This window comes from Pristis pectinata, chromosome 14 (assembly GCF_009764475.1).
Source record: "Pristis pectinata isolate sPriPec2 chromosome 14, sPriPec2.1.pri, whole genome shotgun sequence".
Taxonomy (NCBI): domain Eukaryota; kingdom Metazoa; phylum Chordata; class Chondrichthyes; order Rhinopristiformes; family Pristidae; genus Pristis; species Pristis pectinata.
The window spans coordinates 25,535,703-25,549,444 of record NC_067418.1 but is presented as its reverse complement, the minus strand read 5'-3'; the positions used below and the strand labels follow the sequence as shown (position 1 = coordinate 25,549,444).

General features: G+C 38.2%; 1 protein-coding gene across 9 annotated transcripts in view; it reads left to right on the top strand.

The window, feature by feature from the left end:
- Positions 1 to 13,742, top strand: part of ppp6r3 (protein phosphatase 6, regulatory subunit 3) — a 103,179-nt gene that overhangs the window by 61,381 nt on the left and 28,056 nt on the right. For 5 of the 9 annotated variants that reach the window (XM_052029637.1, XM_052029636.1, XM_052029635.1 and 2 more), the window contains 4 exons: positions 1,085 to 1,182; positions 10,615 to 10,669; positions 12,088 to 12,218; positions 12,428 to 12,555. In XM_052029637.1, the coding sequence (XP_051885597.1) occupies positions 1,085 to 1,182; positions 10,615 to 10,669; positions 12,088 to 12,218; positions 12,428 to 12,555 (412 nt within the window). The remainder of the gene's footprint in view (positions 1 to 1,084; positions 1,183 to 10,614; positions 10,670 to 12,087; positions 12,219 to 12,427; positions 12,556 to 13,742) is intronic. The other 4 variants (XM_052029642.1, XM_052029640.1, XM_052029641.1 and 1 more) reach the window with 2 other exon arrangements.

Genomic DNA, 13,742 nt, shown 5'->3' with positions numbered 1-13,742 from the left:
ATACATCAGCCAAGTGGATACTTAATAGAGTTGTACAAAACGATAAGGGGGGCTCAGACAGAATAAATAGGGAGAAAAAATTGAAAGAAATTAGTAGAAGGATTAAAGGCTTTTCATACAGAGGGTTGTGGAGGTCTGAAACTTGCTAACTGAAAGGAAGGTAGAGATAGAAGCATTGTATTTATAGAGCACTAGAATATATGCTTAGTGCTGGAACATATGAAATTTGGCCCAAGAGCTGGGAAGTGGGATTAAACTAGAAAATTTTTTCCTGTTGTCATGGACACAATTCTATACTGTAAATTTCTATAGTTCTCAGGTCTGTCATCTGAAGGTAGCACCAATTAGACAAGATTGCAAATTTGTGTATTCAAACCTCACACCGTTCTTTGTGGCAAGCTCTGTATTTATTGAAGACTCCCGATTCACAATTGATTAAAAGGTTGTCTTTTTTGAAATGCTTTCGTTCTTGAGTTCCAAGATATAGTTGGTGCTAAATCGGATAGATGTGAAGTAGATTTAATCCCCTACTATACTAATTTCTGGTGCTAAATCTCCCCTTCGATCTCTAAATCTACTACTAAAATGGCAGTGGAAATCTAATCTGATTCATTTAATTTTGGATGTATCAGTTGGTTTTGCATTGCTGAAGAAGAAATGGATGTTGCACGTGGCCATAAGAATAAGCAGACTGAAATCATTCAGGTTTCAGATGCATCTTTGCACAATCAAATGAAGGGAACTAGTGGTTTTCCAACTACTACTAGATGCTTACTTCTGGAAAGTGAAAAAGATGAGCATATGCCTGAATGTCAGTAGGGGTCACCAGTGGTTGGGGTTGTTAACCAACACTCATTTACTTGAGACATTACCTTGAGAAGATGTGGGAAAGTGAGCAATATTTGTTTTTGTTTAAAAGTTGATGTTACTTTGTATTTCTCACATTTACAGCTACAGGGATTTTCTAAAACTTACCTGTTTGCAATCTATTATTACAAGAATGTTTGGGTCCCCAGTTAAGTGAATTTCTTTACATGATTAAGTATCAAGATTATATCCCTGTCATTGGTCCTGGGTTTGCCAGGCCTTTTCTGATTATCAGATGCAACAAATGACGTCCAATTTTATTGACCAGTTCGGCTTCAACGATGAGGAGTTTGCTGATCAGGAAGACATGGTGAAGTAAGTATGCCTTGCTTGATACTGGTGTGTATATATAGCTTGATTTGGGTGACTAGCTGTGAATCTTTTCTAGTAGCATGAAATTTTTTTGAAATGAAAAATTGAGGTGAGATTGACCTCTTCATCTGTTTCCCTCTTTTATTGCCTGTAAATTGATCCTCTGTTTGGAATATTGAGTCTTTACTTTAAACGGTTTTGGGATTTTGGGTGCTTTTTCCTTTGGAATCTGTATTCTCTTCTGCCAAGCATGTGTTGCAGAGTTGATTTATTTTAATCTTGTGTGTGAAACTTTTAATTTCGATTCTCAGCTAATTATTTTTGTTTAATAAAGTAATGTGAATATGGTACAGGGATGTCCAGCATTTTGGAGCTGCCAACTAGAAACAAGTATCAAAACCAGTGATAAGGTTGCAATGGTAATATAGTAATGAACCTGTGCACAAAAAATCTGAGCACCCCAATTTACAAATATTCCCCTCTTTTTTTTTACAAAATTAAAATCCATTTTGTTTTATTTTCCCAATCCCAAGAAGAAAATATTGAAGTCCTCTTTTTTCACACTGTTCCATATTTCAGCAAAAGCTTGGAAACTTGAAACCTCTAATATTGGCTTTAAGGGTATCCAGGTCTGATTGATCAGTTAAAGAGCCTTGGGTTTTAAAAATAAGTTTTTTCTTTAAAATGTGGAATATCTGAAGCTGAAAGTAAAACCACCTTTCACAAAAATGGAATGGAATTACGGGAAGCTTTGAGCTGCTCAAATGAGCTTGTATGTTGGATGCTCCTGCTGTTGTGTGCTAAATTAAATAATTCTGATCAACATTATTGATTGACAAACTTTTAAATTTAGTCTGTGATCGTCCTGAAGTTGAGTTTATAGCTACTTAAAATGGAAGGTGTGTTGAATGCATTTGCATCGGATCATCCAGCCATGGAGCTTTTTTTTTCCAGACTTCAACTTTGTGGGATTGGACCTATTTTTATTCTTGCACTATTGAAAAACAAATTGGGTCCTTCCTCGCCTATTTAACCTCAGAAGGATGTAGCTTATACAATATATGGGAGAATTTGTCTGATACATATTCCTTGTAAGAAACTTGAATCTTCATTAATAATTTCAACTTTCCTTTCTCCATTCTGGACTGGTCAGTTTCGGATCGTACCAATATCAACAGCACTCCTCTATTAACCACTGCAGAATGGTTTTGATTGTGGTCAGGCTGAGTTCCCTGCATTTGCAGACTGGCAATTTTGAAAGTTTTTTTTGGGGTAGTTTAGGAAATCATTGTAAAATTTTAGTTTGTTTTGTGTGATTTATTTCAGTATTTTGTTAAGATGTCCTCATTAGGAAGCAGCTTCAGGTAGTCCAAATAGTATTTGCAGATTAAAGCCAGTTTCTGGTATCAAACTATTACAGTTACTGATCCTTTCAGTTGCTTAACTCCCAAAATATCTCTTTGTTGTCTTTTATCAAAAGCTATAAAAGTAAGTATATGGTGAAGATGTACTTTATTGTCATCCTCCTCCTGTTGGAAAAAGCCCACTGGTGATTAGTGCTCTTGCCCATCCATAACCAGCACCCATTCAAATTAAATATCAAAGGGTCATGTCTGCCGATGAACTGTCCACAAGCTAATTCTCTGTTTTAGGCAGATGAGCAGAAAATGGAAAAATTCAGTTTTGTACTGATTTTCTTTTTGGACCACAATCTTTAGTCAACATACAAGGTGCTCCCAATTTTCTATTGGTGTGCAACTGTGACATATTTACAGACTATAAATTCAGTTTATCCTTTTTATAGTAAATGCATTATTTTAAAATTTGTGTTATTTTGCAAGGGGTTTGCATTTAATGGCTGTCCATCATGTATTGGACATACCAGTGAATTTCTCTGTTTGCTTTGCACTGTGAGGAGAGATCACAGCTGAAGCTCAGTGTCTTCTTTTCAGCATCTTGGTTTCAAAGTGCCCTTTGGACTACAACTTCACTCCCCCTGTTCCATCATATTTGCATTGGTGTTAAATACATGCTGATGTTTCAATCCCCTTTGATATTTTTCCACACCAAGCACTGTTTTTTGCAACTCTTGAAGATGTTAAATCAGTTGTGCAAAAGTACCCATGGATGATTAGTTTCCTCCTTGTAATATTGAAGCTCCAGTATATTTTGAAAAAATTGAAGCTTGTTTGAGTCATACCGAATGAATAGGTGTACGATTGTGGTGGGAGTTGGTGGCGGTGAGTGACAGTGGAAAGGGGGTGATCAATACATTGGTTGTGTTGCCCATCTTTTGCATAAATCTGAATTTATCTCAATGAAATCTTCAATTGAAGAGATACTGCTTCACATTTAGTGACATTGAAATTGCTCTTCATGGATTATCTTGGCACAGAAAGTTCTCCATCTCTCCCTTCTGATCCCCCACTGGAAGATGACAAGGTATGGTCGTCAGTCATAATTACTGGAAATTTTCTTCCTAATTGACTTGAAAGGAGAACTTTTGCTACTAAAAGGAAAAAGGATCAAATAACTCCATAGATTTAAGTCAATGATCACTGTTGTCAAATTGACAAGATATGATATGTGATCGCCAAAACCTGCCTTCATAAAACTCACGTATCAGTTACAAGAAGCAACCTTTCCTGGTGCTTATTGGTTGAAAGTACCAGCTTAAGTCATAACTTTCAGATGATCCAGAAATAGAGTTAACTCTTATAATTCATGGACATTGGTGCTATCTCTCTTATAAAGCATTTCTTTGTATAAGAAATGGCTGTGCTGTTCCGTGCAGAATAACTGTTTTGGCCCAGTCTTGAGAAACATTGGTTTGCTTTCAAACTGCCCTTTGGACTACAGCTTCACTCTTCTTGTTCCGTCATATTTGCATTGGTGGTAAATATTGTCTTCTAAGTTGTTCATGGTATAGTCATAGTCATTGCTGAGATTATTGCCTTTTACTGGTGGTAGACTTTGCTACACAGATCAATTTGTAACTTTTCATGCCATGGATTTGTGAATCATGCTGAAGTTTAATTGAATTTCCCAAACACTGGGAAGTTGAGGATGATGCTTTAGCACACTTGCATTATGTACGATTTTCTCAAAACTCTTTTATCTGGAATGTACTCCATGCTTGCTATTCCTGTGGTGTCAGGTCGTTGCCGTTTCTTGGACAGACTGAAGTTTCCTAATTCCCAAACCTTCTATGCAGTCGACTTTCATCTTCCCTACAGTCTCTCATAAATTCTGTTCAGAAGGCTCCTTGAATATCAGTGGATGAAGTTTGGAGCCAGTTTTACTTCCACTGCTGGTTCTTAATGATAGTGGAACTACATACTGAGTTTGATATCTTCTCTGGAAAATTGAACCTTATACCTGCAGAGGAAATTGTACAATTGGATCAGGAAGGTATACTTTCACTGGATAAAAACAAATGTATTCAGCAGCTGAGACTCTAAACCTTTGTGAAAAGGTGTTTCCGCTGCTGGATAATATGTTAACTGGTGAACTATTTCAACAATGTACTGTTGGTCCTTTCTGTGATTCGGGCCTTTAAAGTATAATTTTCTCTTCCCACAGTCATACAGTGCTTCCTGTGAATGAAAGGGTACATCTTGCGTCTTCTGCCCTTGCAGAGGTTTAACGCAGCCCAAGTCAAACAATTAGCTCAATTGAGGTAATTTCCATATTGCACTTTACGTGGATTTGTTCTACGGTATTTTTTCTATCTCTGCAGAAAATGGAATATTGCCATATTCATTTGCTTGAAAACTAAAATATTTACAAATTTAAATATGAGTCATCATAATTAAGCAAATAGCACAAAGGATGCTAACCAGTCATCATTTCTTTAGATTTAGTTTGGATGTTTGTTTAAAACTTGTTTTGGTACTTTGCCACAAGTCTGCATCTAAAACTACATGGAGAATTACCTTTTGGGAATGTAGATCTTTACCCAACCTTTTGACATTGTGGGTGAATACCATGGAGCCCAAAGTTTAGATAGATATCCACATTCATTTGTTTATACAGCAGTTGCTAATTTTTGGTTAAATTGATTAAACAATTGAAATAAAACACAACAGGAATTTTTTTTTCATTTGAATGAAACAGACTACATCCCAAACTGCAAATACAACAAATCTTGAGTTCTGCATAGATTTCATTGATTAGTAAAGCAAGACCGAAAACAAAAATAACCTATTTCAAACCTTCAGCTTCTCATATTTCAGTTGGGGTAAATCAGCAGATGAGAACTGTAAATGCTTCAAGGATGCAGCTGATCAAAGTATGTAGTGTCACAGATGACATACTGGACATTATTGAATCGCAAGCAGTCCTTGCCTCAAAACTTGGTTGAAAATCTTGACTTTACCCTCTTTAGCAAAGAAACTCCATCTTTGAAATCTAATCTTTCTTTGCTCTCCTTTTGAAAAATGAGCTTTTGGATAAACTTTATTAATAATGAGCAGTGATACACAAATAACAATGAAATTAGCTGAATTTATTTCTATATTCATTCCAGGATACAGCTGGAAAAATAGTACATTGCATGTTCTTTTATAAATTAATGAAATGTAGAATACCACTGAAGAATTTTGCACTCTGCCTGCTTCAACTGGAATCCTAAGCATTGCATATTTTTATGGATGCATCAGTACCAAATGTTATCAACAGCCTGGTAATAAATCTTAAGGAATTATTTTTTTCTAGAGCCAGTGCTGACTCAAAGTACTCTCTTCTATATCTGATCTGTGTTTTGCCTCTTGTTCCATCAACCTGCCATCAGATCCCTCATCTAATCTAGTGTCAGTTCAATCTCTTTATGCATCTGCCACTGGTCCTGATGAATTGAATCTAAATTGTTGTTGACAAAGCAACAAATTTGAATAGTAGGGGAAGGGGAAACATCCGCCCATTGTGTCAGCCAGCTTTAATAGTGCCAACTCAAGCAAAGACTACTGGCACTTGAAGTGCATTAAATATTGCACAAGAAGGAAACAATGCTGACAAGGAAAAAGTCAAGGTATTAAATATCCTGACATTGGAGGCAGGAGGGAGATGAACTAATCTTCCAAAAACAGGTGGGTTGTGTCTTGCCAATATGGAATGGGAACAAAGTTTGTCCATTTGCAGTTTTAACAGAGGAGGGGTAAAGGTTGAGCAGATGATCTATTTGAGGGAACAGAAAATGCTGGTAACACTCAGCAGTTGTGAAAACATCTGTGGAGAGGGCTAACAGTCGGGTCAAAGACCCTTTGTTAGGGTTTTGGATCAGAAACAATAACTCTGCCTTACCTGCTGAGTATTTTCAGTGGTTTTTGCTTTTATTTCCGATTTCTTGCATTTGACTTGCTTTGATTTTCATCCACTCCAGAAAATGATTTGATTATTTTATTGTTATGATGAGGCAGCTTGCCTTCATTTTAACAGGGACTATATTTTTAATCACAGGAAACTGGGTTTTGCAGGAAAACTCATGGTTGAATGCATATATGAAAAATTGAACATGTGAGGTAAATGCCTCTGCAGTACTGCTGGTTCAGGAGGAGTGGAAAACTTGCCTTCTGGCTTAATCCAGTAGTATGCAACCTTCTCTCATTGCATGTAAAATCAGATTCCTTGAGGTTTCAATTCCTGTACTCCTCTTCCCTCCTCCATGCCTTCACTACCACAATCTCACTCCTGCCAACCTACATGTGTGATCTTTGGAATCCTGAATCTGGCTTCTAGCTAAAAAAAAACCTTCAGTCCAGCTGCCTGGGGATGAGCACTATTTAGTGGGCTGAAGTCAGCAGTATCAGCAGTCAGTCTTTAGAGAGATGTTTTCACTTAAGAGTATCATTCACTGGGAGGCCTGAAGGTTTTACAGCTGAAAACGTACATTGATGCTGATTTGTATGTGCACATTGGAGGTTTTTATGAACAATCTATATTTCAGCATTGTTTTTGCCATTGGGAGCAAAAGTGGGCCTAGTCTTTACACAGAATGGAGGAGAGGAAACTTGAAGTGATCAATTAGATACAAGTTTATATGTTAGTTTTGAGAATGGAGGAAAGAAATCAAGAAAAAAAGTGAAGGAGAAACGATTTCTTGAAGACATTAAGAAATAGACCATGTTAGGATAGTGGGAAGAGACCTTGTGCACGAGAGAAGAAGGAAAGAAGACTTGATAAGACTAGGTAGAGAAATGGTGAGATTTGATAAAAGGGTAAAGGAGAATGGAAGGAGAGGGTCTTTGTGTGGGGAGATGCAAGAGATCTAACCCATTGTGTGGAAACGTAGTTTGTTCAAAGCACAATGGCCATTAACTATTCAGGTATGTGGTTTTGTAGAAACCGTGTTACCATAGCTAAACTAGTGTTTGCTGTTTGTGACCAAATTTGCTAAGAGTAAGTTTGCAATTTTATTCTATCACATTACTTCAGACAAAATTGACTATCTTGTTCCCATTGTGTGTCAGCCATCTGTGTTCTAGAAAAACACACTAATTTTGTTTTAGATCTGATATAGTTGTTACATCTGGGTGTTTTCACTATTCTGCTTTGATGATGATTTGACAATACGCTCTGAGCATAGACTCCTATTTTCTACACAAATGTCTGATTTATACTCAGAATTGTTAGACCCCTTCAAGAGGAGCTCCTATAGAGTCATAGGTTATACAGCACAGAAATGGACCCTTCAGCACAACTGGTTCATGCCAACCAAGATGCCCCATCCAAGCTCATTCCATTTGCATCGTTTGGCCTATAACCTTCTAAACCTTTCCAATCCATGTACCTGTCCAACTGTCTTTTAAAAGCTGTTATTGTACCTGCCTCAACCACTTCCTCTGGCAGGTCATTCCACATAGATACCACCTTTGTGTAAATAAAGTTGCTCCTCAAGTTCCTATTAAATCTTCCTCTTCTCACCTTAAACCTATGCCCTCTAGTTCTTGATTCCCCAGCACTGGGAGAAAGATTGAGTTCACTGACCCTATCTATGCCCCTCATGATTAAAAGATCACCTCTCAGTCCCCTACGCTCCACGGAATGAAGACCTAGCCTGTCCAAACTTTCCCTGTAACTTGCCCCTTCACGTTTTGGCAGCATCCTTGTAAATCTTTTCTGCACTCTTTCCAGCTTAAAAAACATCTTTCCTATAGCTGGGTGACTAATACTGAACAATACTCCAAGTGCTGCCTCACCAGCATCCTGCACAACCGCACCATAACCTGCCAAATTTTATACTCGGTGCCCTGACTTCTGAATGCCAGTGTGCCAAAAGGCATCTTCACTACCCTGTCAACTTGTGACTCCACTTTCAGGGAGTGAAACCTCTGCATTTTCCACTTCCTATGGGGGGAAATGGTTTGTTAACTGACATCTAACGTTGTCCAAGAAATGATTTCCAAGTGATTATACCTCCAGAGTAGCAGGTTGTCTCTATTTTTTGAAAGAAAGCCTTTCCTTTAGGACAAAATGGATTATAAGATGAAGTCTTTAACAAGAATCAGAAACCATTTAAACAGTGGGGGTGGGGGAATGTTGCTCATAAGATCAGCTGCAAATCCTTTTTCCTTTCACTTATTTGCAATTAGTTACTTCAAAAAGACCTGATTGCTCAGTTGTGTTAGTTCCAGATCTCTTGTGGCGCCACTGACCTGGAATGATGACGCAGTTTCTTCCAGGCCCTTCTGTGGATCGTGTTGCTGTTGATAGGGATGCACTGTTAAGGGCAGGTTTTTGATCTTCAGTGATGGATCAGTTTTACCCCAGAAATGTTTATTTGAATGACGTGTGAATGTATGAAGTCTTTTCCACTCTTGTAAAATTATTTATTGAGGCTTTCTTGTTTTAGTATCAACATTTGTTTGCAATCACAGCTTGATCTTCATTAGAGTTCATCAGTCATTGCAACCCTTCACCTAGACTGAATGGAACATACAAAAAGAATGCATGTTTAATTTCAACATGTTGCATAATTTACTAATTTAAAGACACAATATTTCATTTACATTTGGATTGAACTATATTTATTATTGGCTGAAAATATCTTACTAGAACAGAAATATAGATATCTAGAGTGTTTTGATTAATGATAAGACATTAACACTAATCAAATGCTAACGTCCCGCTTGGGAATGCCTTGCCAGGTGAACTGTAGAATATTTTGTATGCTGGCAAATGGATAATGAAAATGAACAGGCAGTAATTTTACTCTTTTGTTTCAGCCACTCAGTAACTCAGTCACTTTAATGATAGCAACATTTAAGAGGCACTTAGGCATATGAGCAGGCAGGGATATAGACCATGTGCAGGAAGATGGGATTAGCTTAAATTGGCATCATAATCGGCATTGGCATCATAATCGGCATAGACATCATGGGCCACGGGGCCTGTTCCTGTGCTGTACTTTTCTATGTTCTGTGTGTAGATCTGGATTTGTTTTTTGTTGTTACTTGTGTGGAGCAATTTTCATATTATAAGCACAATATAACTTCTTGTCAGCCCTTGAGATACTTCATAAATTCAGTAGAACAATCTTTTTCTTTTGCTGGATTTAATACAGTCCTGAGGCATGTGGGAAATTATTTGGGTTTCTTTAGACTGCCTTTCTCCTTTCAATGCATCTTGTCCTTGAGTTCTTAGCATTCTCCATCAGCATATTGGACTGGGAGTCTTGCCATCTTCAGTTTGTGGTTGCTTGTTACCTGTCTGTTCTCATCATATTCATCTTTGGTATGACCGTAGGTGTTTAACTCCATTAGGCACAATATACATGGAGGTATTATGTAAGAACAAGTTGGACAATAGATTGTTTCTGAAAAGAACTGTTCTATTGGCGAGCCTTGTATGCTTTGAGAATGGCCTCTGAAAAGAACTTGGGTTTGCTGTGCTGGCTTAACTGTATGCTTTGAGAATGGCAAAGAAGAAATGCCTACAAATCATAAAATCTTGATAGAACTTTGTACATGCGACATTCTAACATGGACAGTAGGCCTATTCTATTTTATCATGTGTGCAGGCAAACTATATCTGAGAAGAGATGGTAATACAGAAGGTAGGTAATTTATTTAGGTAATTTCCCCCATCGGTTTATGAAAATGCCAGTTACAACATTTTTAAGCTTTTGGTTTGCTGTTGAGGTCTGGTATGTTCTGATAAGTAATTCACTTGATTTTTTACTCTGCTTAATGCAATGCAAGCAGTCGTAAAGTATTGCTGTATAATGTGTATGGTTAACGTGAAAAGTGTCTTGTTTTCCTTTTTTAATTCATATACTTGGAAGACTTCTGTTATCATTTCAAGGGTTCTCTGTGCTGATTCTGATAATCTGAATGCAATAACCATATTCTCTAAAATATTAGCTCACATTGTTGAAAGTCAATTTATTATTTTTACTACCATTTTGTAATCCAAGCCAACATTTTGAATCATTTGCAGTGTCCCCTTTGAGCGAATTGGTGATATCAACTTCTCATTGAATACAAATGAGAGTGTAAGTATTTTGTTTTTGTTAAATTCAGTGGGGAGGTGGGGGGGAGGCATGTTAAGAACGGTCATTTAATTACAAAATGGGTTAAATGAAGTTAAACCCATCAATTTCTTAAAAGTGTGGCCCAGCTTTTTACTAAATACAAACAAGCCAGTAAGGACCCAATTCTCTTTCTTTACCTATCCTTGCTAAAATAACTCGTCTTGGTTGACTGTGGGAATGGTGTAGTTGACCTCATCAATATTAAACTGTACAAGTGCACCAAATGGAGGTACAAAATGAAACTGAAATAATTAAACTGAACCTTTATTATTGCTGTATATTTCTCTGTACACTAGTCGCAACAGTGTGCATTGGTTTTTCCTAAATTGACACCACCTAATTCAGTGTTTCAAACTGCTAGGTTTGGGATCTAGGTAGTGCCATTCAACTAAGTTCTGAGTAAAAGTAAAACGTCTCCTTTGAGTGAGACCATCTTGGTTTCTGTTTCTAATTCAACCAGTTTGGTGCACCAGTGTTGCCTTGGAGCATTATGAAAATCCACAAGGAGAAAATAAATTAACATGGAAGTGGTTTTTCCCATGCTTGGGGTGGAGGGTGGGCAGGGAGAGGCCTTGGGAAGTTTGGGGGGAGGGAGGTGGAGGGTGGAGAGACAAGAATTGGTGGTAATTTCCATGTGAGTGCCAGTCTGCCTTCAGTTGATGGTTGGTTTCCGGTCCAGGGAGCGTGAATAAAGTCTAGTAAAGATGGCAGGAATAAACTGAGTCACGTGTTGGGGAAGAAGCTGCCAGTAAGAGCCTGGACTTTACCCCCCATTTATCCAGTGCAGAGTATGATCACAACATGAATTGGATCAGTCCAGGAATGTCCCCAGAGGCCAGGGAAGATGAGAAATTAATGCTTGGAGCAATTCTGGGTTTCATTCAAGAATAGTTCCCAGGTCATCACAGTGATGGTTGCTTTCAGTTTTCTCATTGTGGTCTTTGGCAGACAGGTGCATCAAGTCCTCTTTGGAGGAGGAAGGCTGAATGGAGGCAACAGGAGTGTGTATTTGAGATGGTGCCATAGCTACAAGCATGATTGGGGAGTGGCAAAGTAGAACATTTGTTCCAAGATTTTTTTGTGCAGTAAACCTAATTTCTATGCAATTGTTCAGTACTTGTAACAATTGCCCATTCTTTTTGTTATTTCTTAAAGTTGAGGAAATCTGTAGTTCATATCTTATTGTTAGAATTGAAGTGTTCTGATGAAATATGGTTCCTGGCCCCACCAATCCTGTTAAATCAGCTCATCGTGATACTTTAATTTCTCAGCTAAATTGTATGGAAAATTCAGTTTGGGATATTAGTCCTCAGGTGTTAATTTATTGCTTTCAGAAGCCTTTTGCTAAAATAATGTGACTTTTGACCATCTTGTTCCAGGCTAATGTAGCACTATTTGAGGCATGCTGTAAAGAAAGGATACAACAATTTGATGACAGTGGGTCTGATGAAGAAGACATTTGGGGTGAAAAGGACATAACTTTTGCACAAGATGCAAAAAATCGACACAGGTGCGTTGCCAGTTAGAAATGCAGCAATAAACTATTGTTTTGATAATTCTAAGACTCCTCCTGTTGTTTCCCCGGAATACTCGCTTCTTGCTTTCCAGATACATGCCCTTATCTTCCCCTTCTGCCCCTCCCTTAGAGCTGCTTCAGCTAATGGCAAGACAGATAAATTTTACCAAGTTATTTTAACAGTGATTTTATATTATGTGCAGAAGTTCAGGTAGCACAGACAGTGAAGAAAGCACAGATTCTGAAGATGAAGATGGTGATAAACGGAATAATACATTTGAGCCCAGCGGTACCAATCCAGACGATAGAATGGAAATAGACACAAATGATGGCAAGTAGTGAATGTGTACATTTTCTTTAATCTTGGAATGATGTAAATGTGACTGTTCTGATGTATATCAACTAAAAATCACTCATAATTGAATTAAGTGCTTAATTTAAGAAGTGGGACTTCTCTGTATGTCTCATCTTGCTTCAAATGGTGAGTTGACTTTGTTATGGAATACTGGTTTCCAGGGAGGATTTGTTGAATAAAGTGTGTCTCTTGTCAGTTATCAGTTTCAGCCGCTAGGTGTCAGAGTTACGTAGCACGGAAACAGGCTCTTCAGCCCATCTCATCCATGTTGAGTAAGGTGCCTACCAGAGGTAGTCCAGATTGCCAGCACTTGGCCCATATATCTCTCAATCTTTCCTACCCATCTACCTGTCCAAATATCTTCAAAATGTTGAAATTTTACCTGCCTCTACCACTTCCTATAGCAGCTTGTTCCATATACCCATCACTCTGTGGGGGAAAAACTTGGCTTTTAGACGTCTTTTAAATCTTACCCCTCTCACTTTAAACCTATTCCCTTTAGTTTTAGACTTCTCTACCCTGGGAAAAAGACTGATTATCCTATCTATGCTTCTCATGACTTTGTAAACCTCTATCAGATCACTCCTCGGCTTCCTTCGCTCCAGGGAAAACAGTCCCAGCCTATTCAGTCTCTACTTAAAACTCAAGCCCTCCAGTCCTAGCAACATTCTTGTGTGAATCTTCTGTGCCCTCTCTAGCTTAATTACATCCTTCCTTTAGCATGGTGACCAGAACTGCATACAAGTGCAGGGTCACCAACATCTTGTACAGCTGCAAAGTGACATCCCAACTCTTGTACTCACTGCCCCGACTGATGAAGGCAGGCATGCCATATGCCTCCTTCACCTCCTCGTCTACGTCACCACTTTCAGGGATCTATGTACTCGTACCCTTGGGTGTCTCATGTTCTACAGCACTGCCGAGGGCCCTGCCATTTACTGTGTATGTCCTGCCCGGTTTAACATCCCTAAATGCACTACCTTGCACTTGTCATCTGCGTTAACTTCCATCTGCCTTTCTTTTGTCCACCTTCCCAGTTGATCTAGATCCTGTTACAACCTCAGACAACCTTCTTCACTGTCCTCTATAACATGAATTTTGTTGTCATCTGTAAACTTACTAATCATGCCATTGACATTCTCATTCAAATTGTTAATATACTT